Source organism: Nipponia nippon, unplaced genomic scaffold (genome assembly GCF_047370975.1).
Source record: "Nipponia nippon isolate SJK-2023a ecotype South Korea unplaced genomic scaffold, ASM4737097v1 scaffold_12, whole genome shotgun sequence".
In the NCBI taxonomy this organism is placed as follows: domain Eukaryota; kingdom Metazoa; phylum Chordata; class Aves; order Pelecaniformes; family Threskiornithidae; genus Nipponia; species Nipponia nippon.
Window position 1 is genome coordinate 1,623,149 of NW_028262313.1, and position 22,814 is coordinate 1,645,962.

Below are 22,814 nucleotides of genomic sequence, written 5' to 3' on the forward strand. Positions count from 1 at the left end.
CAGAGCAGAAGATGGCTTCAAAGGCAGCGTGTTGTACCCAGCAGTCAGTCCGTGATGGGTCCATCGCAATCTCCACAAGGCTCTCCTTGGTCTCCAGACCTCCCCAGAGGCTCCAGTCACTGGCCCACGTCTTCCCAACGCCTCGCTCCGCAGAAGCTCCCATCTCCTTTCCAGCCCCAAACCTCCCTCCCAGGTGCCTCTGACATCCCCATGCGCGAGGATGGGGGTCCCCAACAGCATCCCCTGCCTCCCTCCCACTTCTGACATTATTTTCAGGCAGAAGAAATTGGAAAGGTAAAACTGAGGCTGTTCAGGAGCTGAAGTCAGCAAATAACCACAGGTTTCTTCTCCCCTTTGCCAGCCGTGCAGCGAAGGAGCAGTTCACGGTGGCGGTTTCTCCCCCAGCCTCCCCTGCCTATGGGCTGCACAGGTTTGCACCGAGCATCAAACACCCTGGAGAGCTGTGGCCGGACCCTTCCCAGGCAGGCAGCGGCTCCCTCCAGCTCCACACAGGCAATCTGCAGCAAAAACTTGGCAACTGCAGGGAAGTGACAACAAGAGAAGGTGCGTGGCTCGATGTCCTGCTCTCCCTGCCCCTCTAATCTTAATTAGATCTTGGTCCCCAAGTTATTTTTCAAGTGATGGTGAAATCTGGAAACAACCGAGGGAGAAGGACTTGGAAGGTAAAACAGTTGAATGCCTGGGGACCATCAACAGGGTCTGAAAGCCACGGGAGAAGGATGTAAAACAACACGTCTCAGCATCGTAATGAAGTTCGAGCTGAGGGAACCTAACCAGTAGGGAAAGAGGATTGCTTCATGAAAGATGTGGCTGAAATGCAAGACCTTTGGAAAGCAATAGGGAGTTGTTGATTTTTAACAGGGAATAAGACTCGATCCTGCAAGTGTGGCCAGGCGAGGAGGCGACTGTGGGAAGCAGTTACAAAGAAGAGGCTGGAGAAAGCAGATGGGATCCTGCCAGGAATGGCTTATAAAGAGCTGTTTAATTCAGCCTATATAGAGAGAGATGTGCGTGTATTTGTAGGTGTTTGTGTATGTGCGTGCGTGCGGGTGCGTGCAAGCAAAAGGCGTGAACTCAGCAGCCCTCGCTGAACCCCTGCTGGCTGTTTGCATACGTACAAACGTGCGTGTGTGTATATACACACAAAAGCGCACAGACGGGGATTTCGAAGGCCGCATCCCCAGCCCAGCACCTCCTCCTGTCCCGCCGTCTCTTCTCTCTTCCCCCTGCCTGGCCCGGGAGCGAGGAGGCTCCCGCTCTGCTCCTGCTCCCCCGGCCCGCCTGGCCTGAGGATGCCCCCTTCTCCTCGCACCGGGCAAAAAATGGGAGCACACAGTAAAGGCGGAGGGGATTAAAAAAATAAAAGTGTCCTGCCCCTCCTTTTTCTTTGCACAGTGTTGCAACATCGGTTTGAGAAAGGGCTCGCCATTCCTCCAAAGTGTCAGCTTAGGCCACGGAACAACACTAACAGGGTTGCCTGGTGCTTATGCACCAGGCTTACACCATGCACGGATCGGTCCCCTGCTCGGATACCCATTTTCCTAATCCAACCTAATAAAAAAGCTTTTTTTTCCCTTGTCTTAAGCCTGTGAAATCAACACACGCACAGGCGACCGGAGGGTAAAGGCAAAAAGAGCATTTGCAATGGGAGGGAACAGAAGAAAGACCACGTTGCCACATGATAAAATTTTATTACAAAATATGAGATAGATTAATAGTTGTAGGGGAGTTTCGGGGCGGGGAGAGGGGCTATGTAACAAACAAAAGCATCACCGGAAAAATAAACCTTCCACCCAAGTTTTCCAGGTCCCAATTTTTTTTTTCACATTATGTTCATCTCGGACAGTAAACAATCACTTTCAATCCACGCAGACCCGCGAAGCGATACAGTGCTCTTTTCCTATTTACAGCGATTTTTTTTCCCTGCTATGATACAGGCGCTCGCCTCCCGGCCGGACTGCCATTTGTTCTGCACCGAGCACAGGCTTGCAAAGCCTCCCAGGCTTGCAAACCTTTCCCAATGTCCTCGTCACGTAAGTGTCCCAGGGGACCGGGGACGGAGGGACCTTCATTCCGCTGGGGTTCGCGCACCCCTAGCTACAGCGCTCGGCTCCGAGCCGTCCCTCCCGTCCAAAGAGGGGCTTTGCTCCATCAGCATCGCTCCCCATCTCCCCTGGCTTCCTCCCAGGGAACAGCTGCCCTCGGCCACCGAGAGCTGCAATGAAATGCAAGGCTAGAGGCTGTCCACTTCTGTACACACAAAAATAGAGAAATAAAAGCCAAGGCTTGCTGTGGTTTTCCTTTGGAATTTTTTTCTAAAAGTGTTGCCTTTGTACTGCTAAAACATTTGCATGTCAGCATTTTGCATGCAGACCAGCGGTGCTGCTTGGGAAGCAGTACTGGATTGGGGTGGGGTTTTTTTAAGACATTTCTTCCTCTGCCCCCCCCATCAAATTAAAAAGAAAAAAAATATATATATACATATACACACACATAGTCTATATGAGGACAAGCAGATGCATTTTTTTCTGTAGTGAAAAAAACAAAGATCATCAGGAAAATTACTTAAAATTCCCCAAAGACTTAAAGCTGCCTGTTGGTTGTTTTGGCTTTGTACTGTATTTCAGCGAACAGGTTTTGGGGCCCCATCAGCGCAGCAGGGGAAGGAGAGATGGAAATGGGGGGTGGAGGTTTCCTTCTCCAAAAGAAAGAGGGGGGGCAATGAGATGCCTCTGAGACGGCCACGGGTGAGGGCTAACCCCACGACCAGCCTGATGGCACACGCGGTGGCTGCGCCGACCCTGTGCCCTGTAGTTTGGCTCACACGTTTAGGAGGTTCAACCACAACAGATGCACCGAATAAAAACATTTTCCCGCATGGAGGTTGTGATTACAGCCGTGGGGGCTGCCAGCTCCTGGGGGTCCATGGGGACCGCGGTGCCGCAGGCTCGCCGTGCCAGGGCTCACCTGCCAAGGAGCCAAACTGGCGCCAGCGGAGTGGGGTGGAGCCCAGCAGGTCCCAGCATGGCCGCATTGAGTCCCCACCAGCCCCACCAAGCCGGCCTGAGCTTCCTGGAGACACCAGCGGGGACTGGCTGAGGCACCTCCGCACTACCCTGAAATTCCTTTGGCGTGAGCTCAACCCGCCCGTGCCGGCAGACACGCACGCTCCTACACCCTGCACCACCGCCGTTCTCCAAGGGGTTTTTCCATAATCAGAGACCTTCCCTGAGGCTCTCCAGACCCATCTCTAAGCAGAAGCAAGAGGTAAAACTGCCCCCTGCATGGAGGCTTTAGGCCATGCACCACTCCTACACCCCCATTTTTGGGGGGGGAGACGGCACTGCATGCCCTACTCGCTCATATGGTTCAACCCAACCTCCAAGGTGAGGTGGGAAAAAGAAAGAGCCCAGGTCACGGTGGTGGCATTGGCAAGGTCCTGCTCTGTGCCCTGAAGAGGAGCCAGACCGCACAGCCAACAAGGTAGATTTGAAACGAGCCCATTTGCTCCAGCACCCGCTGATCCCCAGCGAGCTGTGGCAACAAGCAATGAAAGAGTTGGAAAAAGGGTGTGGAGGACACAGACGTGGTCAGCAAAAGCTGATTTATGAGCCAGACTCTCCAATCCTCACTTGAACACGGTGTCAAGAGGGTGCTGGCACCAAACCCTCCAGCCAGGCAAAGGCCCTAGTGCTGAGGTCTGGAAAGCCCTTCCCACACTCCGTCAGGGAAAGTCACCCAAGCCGGCTCCCAGCAATTTGGTGGCCTGACTTCACCCCTCCATTCCCACCCTCCCCGGTGGCATGGAGAAAGGAGGAGGCTTCTTGCCAAAGAAGAGCCACACGAAGGGCTCGCTACAGCGCTGCACCACCAGCCCCAGGCACATCATCCACCCCAAAGCCTACACCACACCACGCTCCCCACCCCAAATCCTTCCTGCCTTCCTCTCCTGTCACGCCAGACCAGCCACGTGCACCGTAGGTGTGATCGGTTTGATTTATCCAAGGCAAAGGACAACCAGGAACCCGGCTGCGGTTTTCAGCTAATGTGCAGTTGGGCAATACCAGAGAGGGGCGGCCTTCAAATTTCCACTGCCTGAAAATGCCACGGTTCAGCGTGGCCTTTCAGTTCACGCTGCAGACACACATCAGTCCGCATGTTACTTAAATTTGTTCAAGGAAGAATAAAACAGAAGGATGGGGTGGAGGAAATCAATATTCTGTTGAACATACCAGGCCCATTATTTGTTCCCGATTTATTTATTACCTGCACGGCTGCTGTTTAAACTGGCATGGCCTGGTTCTTGTTCTGCCTAAGTTTAACCCCCGGTAGACTTTGAAGAATGGCTGATGTGCCCCACGCATCACAGCACCCCACGGAAGAAGAAGGAAGGTGCCTTACGGAGCCCGAGGCGGTGAACCTGTGAGGTAGGTAACATGATTACAATCTGAACAGCAGGATTTATTGGAATTTGTTTCAAAGATGCTTTTTTCTTTTTTTTTTTTCTTTTCTGTCTGAACGTGATGAAATGGCAACAGCAAAAGACCAGTGTGACTGGCGATGACTGATTCCTTGTGTGCGTGTTCAAGGCACGAGCAGAGCCTGCCCAGTGCTCTTCGGAGAAAGGCACAGTGTATTCTGGGAAACCAGTGCTTTATCAGTGGCTTTTTTGCAGTCCCTTGGGTGACTTCAAGACGCTTGCTGGTCCTCCCAGAGACACCTGAAGTCAAAATTCATCTTGGAAGCAGAAATGCTAAGGACACAACCAAAAAACCTGGCCAAGCGGGGCAGATATTCACAGCCCTGAGTGAGCCGGCTGCCGGGAAACCGCAGGTGGGCTCAACGGGACACAGATGGTGGCTTTTGTCATCTGCTTTTGTGCTGTCCCTTGCTTGAAGGCACGTCAGGTGAGTATGTCATAGGCCCTTTCATGCCCCCACAGAGACTGGGATTGTCAAACCAAACAGCCCTGGGCATGTGCTCCTGTCCTCGCACGTCAGAGGTGCCACATCCACGGCTGTGCCATGGGGCAGTCCAAGAGGATTGCACCAACAGTCTGAAGTGAGACCTCTCACGCACAGCCAGCCTACCAACCCGTCACAACCCTCCTCGGGCTCACCAAAGGCACTGCCCTGAAAGGAGTAAAAAAAATATCCCAAAAAGCTTGAGACACGAAGGACAGTTGCTCCTGAGTGACAAATAAATAGCAGGTTTGCTGGAAGAAAGCCCTTTGGAATCCAAGGTCCAACGCCCCAGTGCCGCCAGGAGCCTCGTCACGAGATCAGGCTGTAATTATAACTCTTTTTTAATGAGATTTCTTTTAAAACCAGAAACAGTTGGGGACAGGGCTTGCAGAGGGGGGCTTGCCTGCCACCCCTGCCCTGCCAGTTGATCACAGCATTGGTTTGTTCCTACGTACAAGAAGAGGAGAGGCCCCTTGGAAAAGAAAAGTTTCAGCTGCTCCTGGAGAAGTGGCGAACGTAGGCGGCTCCTAGTTCTGGTGCCGCTTCATGTGGAGAGCCAGATGGTCAGAGCGGGAGAAGCACCGGCCGCAGGCTAGGCACTTGAAGGGCTTGGCGCCCGTGTGCTTCCGATAGTGCCGGGTCAGCTCGTCGGAGCGGGCAAAGCGCCAGTCACAGCCTTCCCATGTGCATTTATAGGGCTTCTCACCTGCGGGGAAGAGCCACAGGTCACAGCCCCGCCACGCAAGAGCCTACACAGCCACGCATCTGCCCGGCCTCCCAAACACCCACCCCGTCTTCTCAGAGATACCCGTCCTCCTTGGGAGGCCCCGGAGGGCACCCCGGGCTGCCCCGCTGCAGGACGGGGCTAGGGGCCACACTGACACTTTGCACTACCACAGTTCTCTTTCTGTACACAGTCCATAGCCACCAAGGGACCATAAATTGTTGAGCTGCAGTAACCAGGTCTTGTCCATGTGCCCCGCTTTGCTTTCTAGGCTTGGTTTCTAGTGCTGCTCCAAGTCCCCGTTGGATTTTGGAGCATTTCTGGCTAAGAATTTCTCTGACTCCTTTTTTTTTTTTTTAACTAAAAAGCCAAAAATTCCTAAGGAAGGTGTTGCTGCTCATACAGGTGTGGGGGGCATCAGGAGGAAGAAGGGGTTATGCCATATAAATTTTCTTCAAAGCCTCGCATCTTTGAAACCACCATCTAACGCTCTCTGCCTCAAAGTTCAGCCCTGCAGCAGCTCTCTGTACACAAAACATTATGTTTTCTTCAGAGCATTTGGGTGACGTAAGGCCTCTGCCCTCTCCCCCCTCCCGCCCATACACACCTATTCCCGAACTGAAATCAATTCAATTGTACAACTTCTCAGCCAGCTGGGAACTGAGCTGGAAAAGCCCGTGCCCGCTTCCAACTCCCTGCGTGCCCAGGTTGTAGAGCTGAACCCTGGCTGCAGCCCTCTCCGTGCATGGGTGTGGTGCTCTCAAATATTAGCCCTCGCTCTTAACAGCCTGAACAAGCAGGCAGAGTTCAGGGAATGTGCTGACTTTCCCGACCTCAAATATTTACCGTTTCATCGGCCAATTGCTGAGCGCACCATCGCGGCATGAATGCACGTACACATGCAGTATGCATGCACAGGCATGTGTGTCGTGCTCTGACATGTTTCCCAGTGAACGGCCGTTCCTCCCTGCAGCCCGTGTGCTAGGCAGGCGGTGTATTTGGCCAGGAAACATAAAACATTCAGCCGCAGCAAGATCTATGGTGTCTTGCACGCACTGGACAAACCATGAAAGCACGGACACGTGAACCTGGAGGAGACGGGGCACCAAGACTACATCCCGCTCCTCAAAAAGCCCCTGGGCTCTGCACCACGGGGAGGAGAGAGGTGCATTTCTTACGGCTCAGGTAAATAGAGAACTTAAAGTCAATTTACAAGCACTGCGCTGTACGTTTTACGGCACGCTGGGGATCTCGGGGTTTGCGTTAGCATGCTAAGACAAAGGCGGGATTTGCACTGTGCAGCCACAGACATTGTCCCAGCCAGGTCACCTGGCTGGGTCAACCCTACCAAGGCCCTTTAGTTTCAAACAATAACAGGTTGATCTCCAGGATAGAAACAAAATGCTTTCCATTGTCCCACGAGCTGGCTCCATCTCCCAGGACAGCACGGCAGGGCAAGCTCAAACAAAGGACCCAAACTGGCATTCCCAGCCCCCGGGAGGCGGGTGAGCAGCCACCGGGTTATATATTTAATCTCACAATGGCACCCAGGAAATGAATGGTGTCTCCAGGAGATGAATACAGCCCAGCCCATAGCAACGGGCAAACCACAAGAAAAGATCTTAGAGATCATGTACTTCCCAGCCCAGCTCCCATCAGGCAAAGAACCGAGAGAAAGGGCGTTATTAACCCTTCAAGTGATGGAGCTGAAGCAGCATCGAGCATACTTAGGTGGCCGGAGTTGGGATGGGCCCTGCCGTTGCAGCTCCGGTGCTGCGCTCAGCGAGGCTAAGGCCTCAAAAGGAAAACACAAGGCTTCAAAAACTGGACGCAGACACGCTGAGCCTGCTTGTGCATGGGTCTCTGGTTTGGATTCCCTTTCTTTTTACCCGTCCCACAACACTACCGGTTTTCTTGACAACTCAGGTCACATCCTCCTTCACCTCTCTGCCCTTCCCTCTTACAGCGAGTGAAGTGGAAGGAGGCAAATGCACTTGGATTTCCAGTCCAATTACTGGGACACTGAGAAAAATGACTGCATTTTATTGGGTTCAAAAACCACTCACGTTTTCCTGGATACATCTTTATATTGTGACTTGTAAGGACGGTGCATATCTCAGATGGGTATGGAGCTAAGACCCATGCTCCGAACAGAAGGGGAAAAGAGATATTTAATTTTCAAGCGAGAGCCCTAGCGTAGCCCTGAATACAGCCTGCTGTTGTGACAAATGCTTATCACCACCCAGCTCCCGGAGCCGGGACAATGTCCTTCCTGTTCCTTTCTTCCACCCCTTCCGTGTTGTTCTCCAGCCTGCTCCTACCCAGGCCCTGCCAAAAAAATATTGTACCTCATGCACAAAGAAAAATTCTTTGCTGGCTTGTTCGAAGGACTGATAAGACAAAAACGGAACAGAGCCAAACGCAAGAACTGATTCCCAGCCTCAGGATGGGTTTTGTTCGTTGTTAATAAAAAAGAAAAGTGAACTCTGGGCCAGCTTAATTGCTTTCAGTAAAGATCAGCCGTTCTATAAAAGAGATTTATGAGGGCACTGATGGTTCCTGGACTACCTGGGGATCTGATAAAGTTTCAGGTATAATAAATGCCTTAATGAGAAGACCTGTGTTTGAATGCACAAGTGCCACTGAGCTAGGTTTACCCCGGGGAAGCTGGTTGTGGTGGGAGCTCCTCTGTGCTAGTGACCCTGTTTACACCAGCAAGGGCAGCCCACGGCACCTGTGCCCTCGGGAATGAGGGCACAGCCCTTCTGTACATGTGTCCAGAACCCTTCTGCACATGTATTCGGAGCCCTCCCGTATGTGTGTTCGGCAGCTCCAGTGATACGCCACTGGCAGCTGCTAAGGGGACAAGCACTGGGCATGAGTGGTCCGTGTGGCTGGTACACATGGAGATACAGGGGTTCCTTCCTCTCCTTGGGAACCACAGGGGTGCTTGACACAAAAGAGACAGCCCTTGTCTCCTCAGAGGTCATATATATGCACCGCATGCCTTTATGCCATCTTTTTGTAGGCTAAGCAGGATCAGACCTGGCTAGGATTCAGGAGATCTCAAAGGAAGAGCACAGAGTGGCAGAGGTTTTGGGGGCACCTCCTCCTCCCAATCCAGTGACTCGAGAGCCTCCAAGAGTTCCAGCAAGCACACACAGCAGCGTACAGTCACTATAAACCAGTGCAACCATTGGACTTCTTTTAACATTAACATCCATAGACTTAACTGTGCTCCTTACCCCGATAACCACCCTAGATTAAGGTAATCAGCTACGTTATCACCGCCATTAACGGGCACGGTATAAGAAGTGTAGGCTGGCAGAGTTTCCTGATGATGTGGTGCTCTTACCTGTGTGAGTCCTCTGATGTGCCTTCAGGTGGGAGCTCTTGGTATAAACTTTTGAGCAACCTGCAAAGACAGAAAAGACACAACTTTTCTGTGAGAAAGGGGCCCTTGCTCAAACAAACCCAGAACATTTCTATTTGAGGTTAGGGACAGAGCAGGCCCGAAAAGCACTCTGGGTGACAGTATGCAAATAACCCTGGCTATACCCATTTTGTTTCAGCAGTAACTAAAGAGCGTTTGTTCTCCAGGACAGACCTTTACAACACTCCATCTTTTGCCACACAATCCTGCCACCCGTGGGCATTGTGCTGGGAATTAGGGGCGGAGGGGAAGAGTCAGTCATGGACTTTCAAATCCCCGCTTCATCAACCAGGTCTTCGAGGCAGGATGAAAACATTAAATTCACCACCATTAGCTGCTGGCTTTGTGCTGCCGTTCGTCTTTCTGGATTCCGGACGAAACGGATATCACTACCGCAAGGCTGGAGGGAAGATGTATTTTGTAATAGTCCCAGCACCAACAGATGTGGTGAAAACGTTCCAGGAAGGAGGAAACGCCAGGTACGCTGTGGAGCCACAGCCTGGCTTGCAGGATCCAGAAAAAAGCCAGTGGGAAGTTTTTTTTCAGATCAGCAACAGGTTTAATCAAAGAAAGGCTCTTAACAGTAACACCATAACTTTGGCAAAAGTTTCAGCAACAGGCATCTCAAAATGAATCATTGCTAGTTCCTCGTCTCAGTTAGATGAAGTTTAGAAAAGCTTCTCATGCTGCCTTTATGGCCCTGCTTCATTGTTTTTTGACAAGTATATTAAAATATGAATTTGAATTTTTATGACCTGCATAAGCAAGATAGATAGTCTTATTTTTCATTCCAGTTTTTCCACACAGCCTAAAGAAGCCTCTTGCACGAGATCAGCTCTCCGTCTTGTCCTGCCCAGGAGGTGCGGGAGCAGCTAGCTGCCTTTCCCCTCCACATGGTGGGAGGGACAAGGGTTGGTGACCCAGTTCAATTTTGTTTCTGATGCTCTGAAGCCTCGGAGGTCCCTCACGCTCAGGAGAGAGACGAGTATGCATGAGACCAAGGACTGCCTGCTGGGCACGGAAACAAAGCCAGCGGAGCACCCAGCGCAGTTTCCAAACCCAGAGCGAGCATCACAGAGAAGCCAGAGCAGGGCACAGCTGAGCTTCATTTCCCCACGAGCACGCAAAGGAAAAAGTGCTGGGGTCACCCCCTGGAAACCTGGATGGGGGCTTTGCAAACAGGTCTCCCCTGTTCATCCAGTTACCGGTGTGAATTCGGCATGCCTCCTGTCGTTTCCTCAGGCAGACCACATCCATAAGACCTGCTGCCCCTGCCGTCAGTCCTTACTGGTTTTACCTCTAGCTGAACCTCAGTGTGAAGGATCAGAAGCAGCCCTCCACTGTCTCTGCATGTAGACACTATTGAGCCACCCTGAGTTTATTCAGCGCAGGTTGTTTGGGTTTTGGTTTTTTTGCACCACAGATGTGTTCCTGCCTTCCTAGGCAGGCCAAAATCCTGCTGAAAACAGGCGAGCTTTGCCTTGGTCATGCATCTTGCAGGATGAGGCTCTTGTTCTGACCAGTTCCGACAAGAGCAGAGGGGTCTGTCTCAGTGTAGTGGTCCACTTACACCCTTAATCTGCCTCCCACCGTGACCAGTAGAAAGTAAAAAATTCAGCACAAGCTGTTAACCACAAGAACACGGGCGCAGCTTCTGGCTCAGAAAGTCCCGAATCTGCAGGTTGCCAGAGGGTGGGAAGGTGTCGGCACAGAAAGATCTCTCTAAACATGTCCTATTCTTATCTACTTCCTCGGGTCACTGCTGGAGACAGGATCTGGGCTAGACAGGCCTCTGGGCTGACCTACCACAGCCACTCCTGTACCACGGAAAGAGCACATAAATCTTGCAGGAGGCAGTTAGGAAATGACTTTCCCCAGTTCACACACCCCCATGGGAAAACTGTTTGCTAATCCCCAACAGCGTGATGGCTGGGCTCGGCCCAGGAAGTGGGAGGTGTGTGTGCCTGCGCAAGGACTGGTGATTTTCAAGCCCTCACGCTGGTGTCACTGGGGTTTCTCGCTAGGGATACGATTGCTTCCCTCCCACGTGGCATGAATGAGTGTGCAGCTGTGGGTCCTGCAAGCTCTCTGTGCACAGTGCTGGAAAGCCTGCAAGATCTCCTCCTGCCGAGGCATTACAGGTCTTTAGATGGACATGCTCCTGCAGTGAGGTGACACGCAGGGAACAGCTTCAGCTCTGGGCTGATCATTACCCTGAAATGCCTTTCCCCACCATCCTGATGCAGTACATGAAGCCACGGCAGGATATGACGCAGAGATATTCAGCTCACTGCCTCTTTGGACGAAGAGAATTTGGGCTACAGACAGAGACCGTAAAGGCTGCTTATGGAAATTACTCGATGGTTTGCCACCCGTTACAGGAGAGTGGGAAAGGAAAGGTCAGTGAGAAAGCCAGCATTGTTTCACCTGCGGAGAGCATGTGGCAGCTCAGGGTTAGGCAAGACCAGAGTGAAATGGGCAGCTAAGGCAGCAGATTTCCAGGAGCATGCCCGTGCCCTGCAGGAGCTCTCTGCCTCTCAGAGTCAGGCTTGCTTTTCCCAGAGTGCGAAGAGGAAAGGGAAGGGGAGAAAAAAGGCATCAGCTAGCGCGAGCAGGATCAACCTCTTCTATTCCCTTGGTGGTGGTAGGAACCCCACTTCCCTGGGGCTCTCCACCCAGCTCCATAGCTCCCTTCATCATGCAGACAGACAAAGTGATTAAAACTTTAAAACAGATTAAAAAAAAAACAAACAGATAAAAACAGATTAAACTCCTCCAGCCTCAGTGTGTCAAGAAGAGACCCCCTCCAAAGCCAAGCCAGTACATCAACTGTGAGCATACCTGGGTAATCGCAGTGGTGGATTCTCCTTTTCTCCAGCTCAGGGTTGTTGCGTCTGTTGTATTTGGGGGGCTGCATGACAACGTGCCCTTGGGAGAGGGTCCCAAGGCCATTGGGGACTGAGGGGACCTGGGATGACTGGACCAACTTCAGTCCAAAAGTGGCTTCATAGGATGGTGGGGGAGAGATGGTGTTGATGAGCTCGGGTTGATTTTCTGGGCTGCCAGGCTGTGAGTTGGGGGGTGAAGGGGGCAGGTTCACCCCTGGAACAGCGTAGAACTGCCCTGAGATGTTGAAGTTTCCCTGTCCCTGGGAGACATGTGGGTACTGCTTGACTGGCCCTCCTGGCTGGATAGGTCTGTGGACCACGCTGGCCATGGTGTTACCTGTGGACATGGTGACACCACTGAGACTGTTGATGGCTGTGGTGCTGTTGGAGGAGGATGCCAGAGTGGTCATGTCAGCGCTTCCGTTGCCAAGAGGCATCTGGTAAAGCTGGGGTTGCTGTGGATTGGTGGATAAGGGAATCTCAGAGGGCATCTCCTGCTTGATGAAGATGTTGTTCACTGCCACTGACTGGGGCATGCTGAAGACACTGGTGAAGTCGGGCAGGGTCTGCGTGGAGCCGGAGGCAGAAGAGCAGGGCTGGGCGAAACTGGTGCCAGGCTCTGTTTTGATCTGGGGGAACGGCGTCATGGGTTTGGGTGGCCGGTAAAGTCCAGTGCGCAGGTGCGTCGTGTCTGGCAGAATCACATTGATGTTCACGCTGTACGGCGTAGAAGTGGGCTTCTCTGTGGAGAAGAACTCATCCACCACCGAGGCGCTGTCCCGGCGGTACTTCTTGTCTGGTATCATTGGGATGGGTGGCACCTCGTTTGAAAGGTACTTATCCATTTCGGACCGTGCCTATGGCAAAAAATACAGACAAGAACTTGTGAAGGGTGATTTTGACACGCTGGTGGTGGGGCTCCAATGTTCAAAAAGTACTTAAGCTAGCAGGAAACCGAGAGAGCGGCAAGAACGGCCCAGGAGTCACAGGCTGCGGTGATTTAGCCTCCTCTGACTCAGCCACAGACTCCCCAGGAGTGAATCACTGTCCTCTGTCCCACTTCCCTTCTACCTATCTGTGCTGATAACAAAGGGTAAGCTAGGCGGAGGATGCAGTTATGAGAGAAATACAGCCCAGTAAAGAGCCAAGCTTTAGGTACAAAGCTTTGGTCACACAAACAAGAGAATTCAACACTAGAACTGGATGAAATGAGAAACTGCTCCAGTCAGCCTCACACTTCGGGCATGTTGGATCTGCAGCCCACCTTAGACATGCTGAGTCTGGTCTCCTTTAAACTCGACGGCCTAAGATGTACTGCATTTTATTCTAGGACAATATCTTTAATTAATTGAGAATAATTTGGGCTATAGCCCTAGAAATCTAGGTGGCGTTGCCACTAATTCAGTGGACAGTGAGCCTAAAATGGAAACTGCCAGGCATACTATTACTGTCTTGTCTTGGTAAAGTGACTCAGCCCTCACCTAACCTTTGGTTTAGTTCTAGTTTTGTAGAGCTGTTTTTACAAGTCTGGGTCCTCCAAGCTAACAGGACCTCTAGCTCAGACAATCACCGCTTGCCAGGTTTCTTCCCCTCCCGGTTCATGTCTGATGCAGCATCCCACTGGATCCAGGCCCAATAATTCAGCAACCTGATGGAGCAATCCGCTAGGAAATTCATCCCCTGGCATTTGATGACTCAAGTTCTGCTCTTTGTGGTTAAAGATACCAGCGCTAATGCTCTTCTATATAGCTACAGCCTTTAATTATGTGGTTATCCATGTGTCGAGCTCATTGCAAAACCCTCGTAGACTCATTCATATGTAGAGGAGCTGGCAAAACCACCAGGTTTCCCTGGCAGAGCCTACAGCGCACTTCAGGAGAGCAAGCTGATCTCGCCCCACACCCTGCACGCTTGAGCCGAGGGTTTTACAGCTCTGAACTATGTCACTGGAGTGCAATGGGCCAAAGTCATCCCTGCTGCAACTTCATTGCTCTTAACAAAGCTGGACGGGACCCAAGAGATTTCCTCACCCTTTCCAGCAGAACGTATCACCTGTGCTTCCAGCTAATTCAAAGAGCCTTTGCACCTCTGCAAGCCATACTGGCAACGCATGGGTAAGCTGGCTTCCACCCAAATACAGGTACGTGCCACAAATACACCCTTTTCTACACAGGTACAAGTTCACAGCAGCTGGACTTGGAAGTGCTACGCTGCGCTGGAATGAAGCACACCACCCTGGGACTGTGTTTTCTACGCTGCGCTCGCTGGGCTGGTGTGTGTACACACTGTGCTGTAAATCCTATCTGTCCTCATCGAACGTGCAGGCCCTGAAAAGTCCCTGCCCTCATTAAAGGAAGCTACGTGTTGGCACTACGAGCTCACTTTGTGTCACATCCTCACCTAACCGCCTCTGCTCAAGGCAGCGCTGCCTCCAGCAACACCTCCCACCACGCTCCAGTGAGGAAACCCTTGCTCAGGCATACTCTAAAGCTAAGGCACCAGCAGGAGGCAGGGAAGAAAATCAGAGACCCTCAATTCAGTCCTCACAGGCTGGTCCAAACCCCTGATTTCCTCTCTGCTCGCCCCTGCAGTGTCCAGCTTTGGTCCCTGCCCGAGGGAGAACCATGGCAAAGCTTTGGAGCTGCATGCTCCTGCCCTGTGCACCCACACTGGCATATCGTCGTTACCCTTGGGAGTCAGCTTGCTCTAGGTAGTACCAGAGGCTCCGAATGCCGTACATACCTGAGCAATGAAGTGACCCACTTGCCAGGAGTGGGGGCAGGGGGAAGGAGTTGGATGCCTTTTACGTCTACACTTCCCTTATCTCTGGCATTTAACTTTCTCACCTTCAGTTCCCAAGGGAAGGTCTCCCCTCCACAACTCTAGTGGGTGACCAGGCAGGTATATTAAATGTAGAAAGGCATGGAGGGCCCTAATTTCAGATCCAAAACGTGCATTCTCAGCCAGAGTCCCGCTGTCGGCTGCCTGCCCCCCATTTGGTGTCTCCCAGCCTCCTTTTCTCCCATAACCACCCCTACCTGCAGAGCAAAGCCGCCTTCCTGTCATTCCGTTAAAGCCTGATAAATCCAATTCTGATCCTGAGCAGCCCCAGGGTCCTGGCAAAAGGGGGTGTTAAGGGGCAGCTGGTCAGCAGAGCAAAAGCGATGGGCTTTCACCGGTCCTGTCCGTAGCTGCAGCCCCACTGGTGCGTGCAGGACTGGGACGGTGAGGGCCCCACCCCGCTGGAATCCAGACTGTCATAATGCTGCTGATTGTGTCACAGGTCCCGCACGACCCCGAGGGCCCCAGCCTCCTTCAAGGAGGGAGAAAGGGGCACTTTTTCCTTGTTTGTGGTGCAGAAACACCTAACAAACCTAATCCCCTCCGGCACTGCTCCTGCTGGGTTGCTGACACCTAATACCAAGCCATTTCCCTAAGAACCTCCCAACCAATGCTCTATCCAAACCTAACTCCTAGGCCCACGGTCAGCACAGTTGGGATGACTGAGTGCTGACGTGTCTGCGTGGGATCCAGCTCAAGCGTCCTGAACGCAGGTGTCTCTCTCTGGCTGTCACTCACGGCTCCTTTCACAGTCAGTAGGGATCCAGTTAATGGAGCTACAAGAGACATGGAGGAGATATAGCTACACAGCTTCCCGGGGTGGCTTGCACAGATGGAGACACCAGGAGCGGGAGGAAGGCACCCCGGCTGGCGGCGGCAGGAAGGAGGGAGCAGAGGTGCCGCCACGTCCTCGCTGGCGCAGCCGGGTGGCCTGCCCTGGGGCTGGCTGGCTGGGGAGAGGTCCCAGCTCAATCTCTTCGGCGCGTTAGCGGTACCTCTCACCGAGGAGGGAAGAAGCATGAAGAGAGAGGAATGAGGAAAGCGCTTCACCTCGAGAATGAGTGGCGGCATCCGCTGTTCCATCCTCATGGGGTGCAGCTGTGGGGCAGACAGGGCTGGGTTAGTGGGGTGGCCTCCCCCGCGGCCCAGCCGCCCCCCGCAGGCCTCCCCGACCACCCCCCCACCCTCCCCGGCCCCTCGCAGCCCCCAGGGCTCCCCGCCGCCATCACCCACGCCTCCTCCCCGGCCGCCCCCGGGCATGGAGGCAGGCGAGGGTTGCCCGTCGGTTGGAGGCAGTGGGAGGCCAGAGTGCCCCCTGCCTCTGCGTCACCCCCTGCTGGCCGGGAGGACCAGCGGGGAGGGCAGGGGCGGAGCCAGCCCGGAAGTGGGTGGAGCGATGCCCCTTTGTGGGCGTGGCCAGCCCCAGTGTGGGCAGGGCTGGGTGGCAGCCATGTTTGCCCCGGGCATGTGCCCTGGCTACCCCGGCGCGGAGCCATGGCACAGGGGGACACCGCCCACCTCCCGCAGGCTCCCAAATCCAGGCTTCGCGTGCAGAAATGGGGACGGGGGTTCGGAGGCCGTGGGAAGAGCCGGCAAGGGCTCAGCCTGCCCAGCCTGCGTGGGGATGACCTCCATTTTCCAGAGGTGGGAGCGGAGTCGGCTATGCCTTGATGTCGCCTTCTCTCTGTTCACTAACAGGGATATTTTTTCTTTTGGGAGGTCTTTCTTTCCTGGTTAACACCACCTGTCCCGGAGCGGGGTGGGAGGCGGGACAGAGCATCCCGCTGTGGGGGTGAGCAGGGACTCGGTTCCCAGCTCACACAGCCAGTCTCATTTTTTATGTCTTAATCCTCGCCGAGAGGCAGAGCAGGATCTGCCGCGGCATCCGGAGCTTGCCCAAGGAGGGTGGCCTCTTGGTGAATCCAGGCAGCAGCTCAGCCTGGCTGCAAGGTTTGGTGAACTCTGGGCTTCTCATGGGGAAAGAAAAGACATCTGAGAAATACAGAGCTTTGCAGAGGAGGCTTTGAGGCACGGCGCAAAGACCTTCAGAGATGTCCAGCCCAGTCAAACCAGTAAGTTCTCCCAGCTCCCATGGGGCAACCATCTACAAAGGCTATCTTAGGCAGAAGGCAGAAATGGTCACGCTATGTCCTGAGAACTGGCTGGAAACCACTGGAGCAGGCATCGAGGGCTGAGCCCACAAAACTCACGCAAGTCATGCATGAGGATTTTCTTGGTGCAGACCTGGGGCTGGGGCTGTGCCAAGGGCCAGCACCCCCTCCCTGGCACGGGCACCCACCATGAAGTGCTGTGATAGCCAGGAGACACCGTGCTCAGCTGCACGCCCAGGGCCTCAGGCACAGCTCCTCTCCTCTGCCCAGCACCTAACGAGCTCCCCATGCCACGGGCCATGGCATCTGCAAGAGCAAGGATACGAGAAGCTTTCCCCAGGAAGAGCCTCAGCCACTCCACCAGTGCTCAGACGGACCCTGCTTCCTGGCAGAAGCGTGGCACAGCACCGCAAGCTGGATCCAGCCCCTCCAAGGTAAAGCTCCCGGCATCACACCACTGCCAGGCTCCTACAAAGAGAGGACTTGGGGGACTCCCACCTCCTCAGGCACAGGACCAGGTTCCCCAGCCACCCCTGGCAGCGAGGTCCCCAGGGACCTTCTCTGCAGTTTGCCTTCAGCTAGCCCATTCCTGCGCTTAGCAATCTCCAAGGTGGAAAGACTTTGCCAGGACTTAAATCTCATTGAGCATTCCCTGTATGCACTACAGCGTGCTTCCAAGTGTCCTGCATGCCTCTCTTCTGCCTTGATTTCCCCCAGCTTTCCACAGAGGACTGAGGGCTCTTCTTACATCTCTCATCCAGACCCTTTCTCCAAGGTCAGTGCCCAAAATAGGCCACAGTCCTCCAGCCCTAAGTAAAGGGGCAGAGTTATCTCCAAACCCCAAAACAGCATTTATCTGCCTTGTGTGGGTTCAGCATCAGCCTGTTCCCCATTCTCATTCCACATCCTTCTCTTGCAGCTGCTGCTGCCTGCTCGCTTCCAGTGTGCCCATTTTCTCCTCCACAACCACTAGGTTTCACCCTAACCACCCACCACCATTTCTCTAGTTCAACAAGATTGTGGTAAAGCCTTTTCTCGCCCTCCCAGTTTGGGGTCACGCATACATTGTCAGGCTGGTCAGTCAGACCAGCAAGGGCTAGAAACCAGCCCAGGCTCCCCTCTCTTTCACAGAAAACCAGCGAAACCAACTCAATGGACTCAGTTTTCCCATTTTTGGGGTGTTCATATTCTGGGAGTTGCATCTAAATGGAGGATGTTCCTTGTGAGGCCATGATAGACCACAGAGCCACATGGCCTTGAGAGGATGGGTGCCAAGGAGGCTGGGGATGCTGAGAGCTGCCATCCCTGGACAGCCACTGGTCTCCATGTGGTCCTCATGCCTGGAAGCATGAGGAGATGCTTAAACACGAAATCTCCAGGTCAGAGCTACAGGGGTTTTGGGGTTGAAAGCTGTGTCCCATCACCCTCATCAAGGGGAAGAAACAGCTTCAGAAGCACCTGCATACTTCAGCCAAGCTCCTTCGCAGGTAATGCTTGAGCCTGCAAGTGGTGGTCCAGCTGCTGGATCCTTCATTTTGGGGTCAACCACACCAGGAGACCAATAAAACCCTCTGCCCTGCCAGCTGTCTGCATTCCAGACCTGCCATGGTAAGCAGCACAAATACAAAGGAAGCAATTGAGGGCAAAGCGGGCCCCACTGGGAGGAAGCCCCATAGATGCTGGGTCTCTGCAGACTCCTCGCCCTGTCTGAGGTGGCTCCGGAGAGGGCAGCTGAGGACACTATCATGGGCTCACATGAGACAGCAATGACCTGGAATGATCAGCCCATCCCTTCCTTCCTGTCTGCCAGCCACGGGCAGGGAATTAACCATTCTCTTGCCTTTTTGAGAAGGACTGAACTTATCACAAAGCCAGGGAGCTCAGTTCATCTCAACACTGCAAGAGAGAGACCCACCATGGCTTGATGGAGAAAGCCTCCAGGGCCTTCTGGCTGAAGAGCCACTAGGTCTTTAGTGGGTTCAGTGGCCCAGTTTCCCCTATAGTCACTAGCAATGCCATCATTGCAATCACCGGAGACGTGAGGATGAGATACAAGGTCTGGAGGCAGGCATGCCCCAGACCCCACCAACTGCATCAACAAGGGCTCCAGCAGCCGTCATAGGTCGCTAGCTCAGGCAAAAAGTGAGCAAAGGGGAAATACAGACAAAGCAGACATCAACAAAACTGTGAGGTTAGAGGTGTCCAAACTGGGATCTTTGGTTTGGCCAGGAAGGGAAAGCCAATAAGAATAGCCTTTCATACAATAAAAGCACTGAACTCCTGTGGTATTTTCCCCTCAAAGTCATAGTATCTATTGCTGACCACGGAGGAGGGTCTTTTCAACTTGCCAGAGAAAAGGAAGCCAAAAAAGAAAAAATAACAAGCAGGAAAAGGGAAGGGGTTAGAACGAGGACTTTGTCCACTCCAGACAAAGCCATTGGACACCAATTTGTGTCACTGGACCAGCAGGACCATGTTACACTCAGCACTGGCACATCCGAACCTGGGACCTGGTGACCGAAATTCCCTGGAGAGCAAGATAACCTCAGCAACCTCTGAAAGACCTGTGTGTTGTGAAGCACCCAGCACTGTGAAATCAGTAAATCAGTAAAAACCCAGCCCTGCAAGCCAATTGCTCGATGAAGAAAGCAGACAATGAAGCCCTGCTTCCCCCAGCTTCCTCCAGAGTGGATTCTCCTGTGGCTAATAGGCACTGACATGAGTCTTCCCCCTCTCCCATCTGCCAATTTTCATCAATCCTGCAGGAACCTCCTGCGTGGAGACCTCTATCCCTCTTTCAGGTATCGTCAAAGGCAGGGCGAGGCGTTATCAGGACATCGATCGATACATGCAGAGTCCAAGGCAAACATTTCTCGGGAGGACACAGAAGAAAATGGCGCTTGAGCCAACCATGCCATTTTGCCAGTGATTAACCACGAGCATCGTTAGAAGAGCGCTAGGCATGGCAGGCTGTCAAGGCAGGAGGCAGGACGTGTATTTCCCATGATTAAACGCTTTCTAATCTGAAGTTGATAAATAACAAACCGCCATAGAAACATCAGATGTTGTCACCACACGGGCAGCAGCAGAGAACAAGGAGAGAAATCAATGTTTGCTAAACAGGCAATGAGCTTGTAAAGTTGGCAGAGGGAGCGGTTGCGGGGGAAAGGGCTCGGAGCGGAGGGGGGAATTTCTTCAGTGCTCGGCAGCTTCGAGCCCTGAGCTGGCCCCTGCCTGGCCGCAGCCTCCCCATCCCGCTCTGCCGTGCTGGGAGGCATCAAACCTGCTTGCCCCCTTCCCCTCTGGGTCTCAGGCTCTTGCTCCCAGCCCCAGCCGCAACGCTGTGCTGGTCACCGATGCAAAGAGCTGTCGGGAGAGGGGTGCAAGGAAAATGCCAGCTTCACCAGTGCAGGTCAGCTAGCAGCACAACCCTGTGATGGGGGGTTCAAGGGATGGGGGAACGGCAGGGCACCCGCTCCAGGTGCAAGGGGGACCCTCCCCGAGCACAGGCGTGTGTGGGACAACGGTTGCGCCTGTTGTCCAGGTCCTGGGATTACGCAGTACAGCCTCTTTCTCATACATGCACCTGCATGAAACTCCAGCCTCCAAGGGAATCAGCAAACAATGGGGAGGATAATCATCAATCAAAACCCATGGCAAGTACCTGGCAGTACCCCTTTAAAGGGACACGTTATAAATAGACCATATTTATATACAGATTTGGTTCAATATCAGCATTTATTGTCTCCTAGTTAAATATTGACCTGAGTAAATATTTGTTTCTCTGATCATTTGGTTTTGATATTGACCTCAATCGACGTTATTTTCTGTTTGTTCCTCAAGTCTTCTGGAACTCTCTGCAAAATGGGATTAGCAAAGAAACCCCCCGGGCTCTTCCTTTCAAGTACACACAGGGCCAAATGTTCAGCTGCTGTAAATAAGAAAACACCATTGCAGGCAGCAGAGCTGAGCTCTGTGCTCACATAGGTGGGTGGTGGGCTGCAGAAGGCCCCGGGTGGACTCCTCTGCTTGCTCTATCTCGAAGAGGTTAGGAGCAACTCCAAGAAAACAACGCTGCCCTCAAAGCCTTCAGCTGTGTCCGCATTACATGCAGTGGGGCAAGATTCATCTTCACTATCTTTGGCTACCTGGAAAGTGAGCATCTAAGCTGAAGTCTCTGTGCAAGCTCTCTCTGGAGTTCATGGAGAAGATCTATCCCACCAGCTTTCCATCCTGAAGCTTTCACACCTTTCCACTTGCAAGAGCAGCTCCTGGAGCAGGAAAAGGCCACAAAGATAAACCTTTTCTCCAGGTTTCTGCCAGAAGCTCAAGGATGGCCCAGGAACTGACCCACAGTGCTCTGGAGGGTTATTCTGGTACTCTTTTTCTACCCTTGTGTTTGAACTACCCAAGGTAATTATCACCTCTCAGAAGCAAGGCATTTCCTTGAGGCCAAGAGTCACCATCAAGGCAGATGTGGGCAGCTGGGAGGCTGGCCAGCCTCTGGCTGAGCCAGTAGGCAGCAACATTTCCAGCAGACTTGCTGACTCTGTTTGCTATTCCTTTCCTCCCGGCAACTGATAAAGACTCACTCAAAGGCAATCTACCTTGGTTATTTATCACAGCGATCATGCCAGTACAGTCAGCAATCCCAAAGGCCAAAGAAACCAGGAAAAACACCCTCATCCAACTCCAAGGTCAAGTGCCTGGAAGAGGAGCAGTTTGGAGCAGCCAGGCTCCAGCAGGCTTTAAGAGAGAAAGCAGAAACCTTTCAAAAAATAAAGCCATAAATGGACTGAAAAATAACTAGAATCATAGAATCGTTAAGGTTGGAAAAGACCCTTAAGATCATCGAGTCCAACCATTAACCTATCACTGCCAAATCCACCACTAAACCATGTCCTCAAGAAAGGTAGGGTAGACCTTGGAGACACTGAGCTTAGAGAAAGCTCTGGCCTTACTGAACACAGTGGCCATTCAGCCCATCTGGCCTTAGGCAGGTCTAGACTGGGGTGGGGGGTCCCAGGTTGACACTAGAGTATCTCCGCACTGGTTTCGCCTTTTGCAGGCCTACCACATACAGCCTCGGCGCTGGATGGAGCCCAAAGGCAGGTGGGGAAACAGGGACAGCCCTCCCTCCTCACCCATTGCTCCCCGCTCTGCCCTGGCATGAGGGCAGCTCTCTTAAAATGGGGGAGGGCAGGACATGAGGACTTAAGGGAGTCGTGTCTTCATACACAGCTTTCTATTTCTGAGCTGCTCTTGCTCAGCACAGTCAAGCCCATCAAAGCCAACTGGAGGTTTTCTGTGAAGCTAAGCAGGCACCTGCTGTTGGAGGCAGGAGGCTGAGCTGGGTAGACTTTTCGTGTGAGCTGGTACAGCCGTTTGGATGGTTTTTCTGGGAAGGTGAAACAATCTAATGTTATTTCAACTCCTGGAAGATCAGGAGGCTTGGAGCTACTTCAGCCCCAGCCAAAACACACAGGAACTCAAGTGTTCCCTCGTTTTATCCATGCGTACAATCAAAAGTTGAATTTGGATAGCCACGCAGCCCCTGCTGGCACCATCAACTAGAAGCAGGCCCACCGGCAGCTCCATTTCTTCCTGGACAAATCTATTCACCTCTTTTTAGCTATTGCATGGCCACAGGACACTGGGCTTGTCCTTGAGCCTTCCAGCTCCCCCCCTGGTTACGCATCCGTGCCACGGGTCCTGATCCGAGTGTGACACAGGAGAAGCTGTTAGAGCTCAGAGGGAGCTTCCCCAGCCGGGTTATGGGTGGGATTCATTCCACCTCATTCAAACCATCTAAAAGCTCACACTCATCACCTC

General features: G+C 52.9%; 1 protein-coding gene across 1 annotated transcript in view; it reads right to left on the reverse strand.

The window, feature by feature from the left end:
- Nucleotides 1-1,696: 1,696 nt before the first annotated feature.
- LOC104021087 (Krueppel-like factor 5) overlaps nucleotides 1,697-22,814 on the reverse strand; it is a 29,746-nt gene continuing 8,628 nt past the window's right edge. Inside the window, exons 2-5 of the mRNA XM_087748335.1 lie at nucleotides 15,922-15,969; nucleotides 11,984-12,887; nucleotides 9,065-9,124; nucleotides 1,697-5,691 (exon numbers count right to left, since the gene is read on the reverse strand). Of these exons, the coding sequence (XP_087604461.1) occupies nucleotides 5,513-5,691; nucleotides 9,065-9,124; nucleotides 11,984-12,887; nucleotides 15,922-15,969 (1,191 nt within the window). The 3' untranslated portion in view covers nucleotides 1,697-5,512. The remainder of the gene's footprint in view (nucleotides 5,692-9,064; nucleotides 9,125-11,983; nucleotides 12,888-15,921; nucleotides 15,970-22,814) is intronic.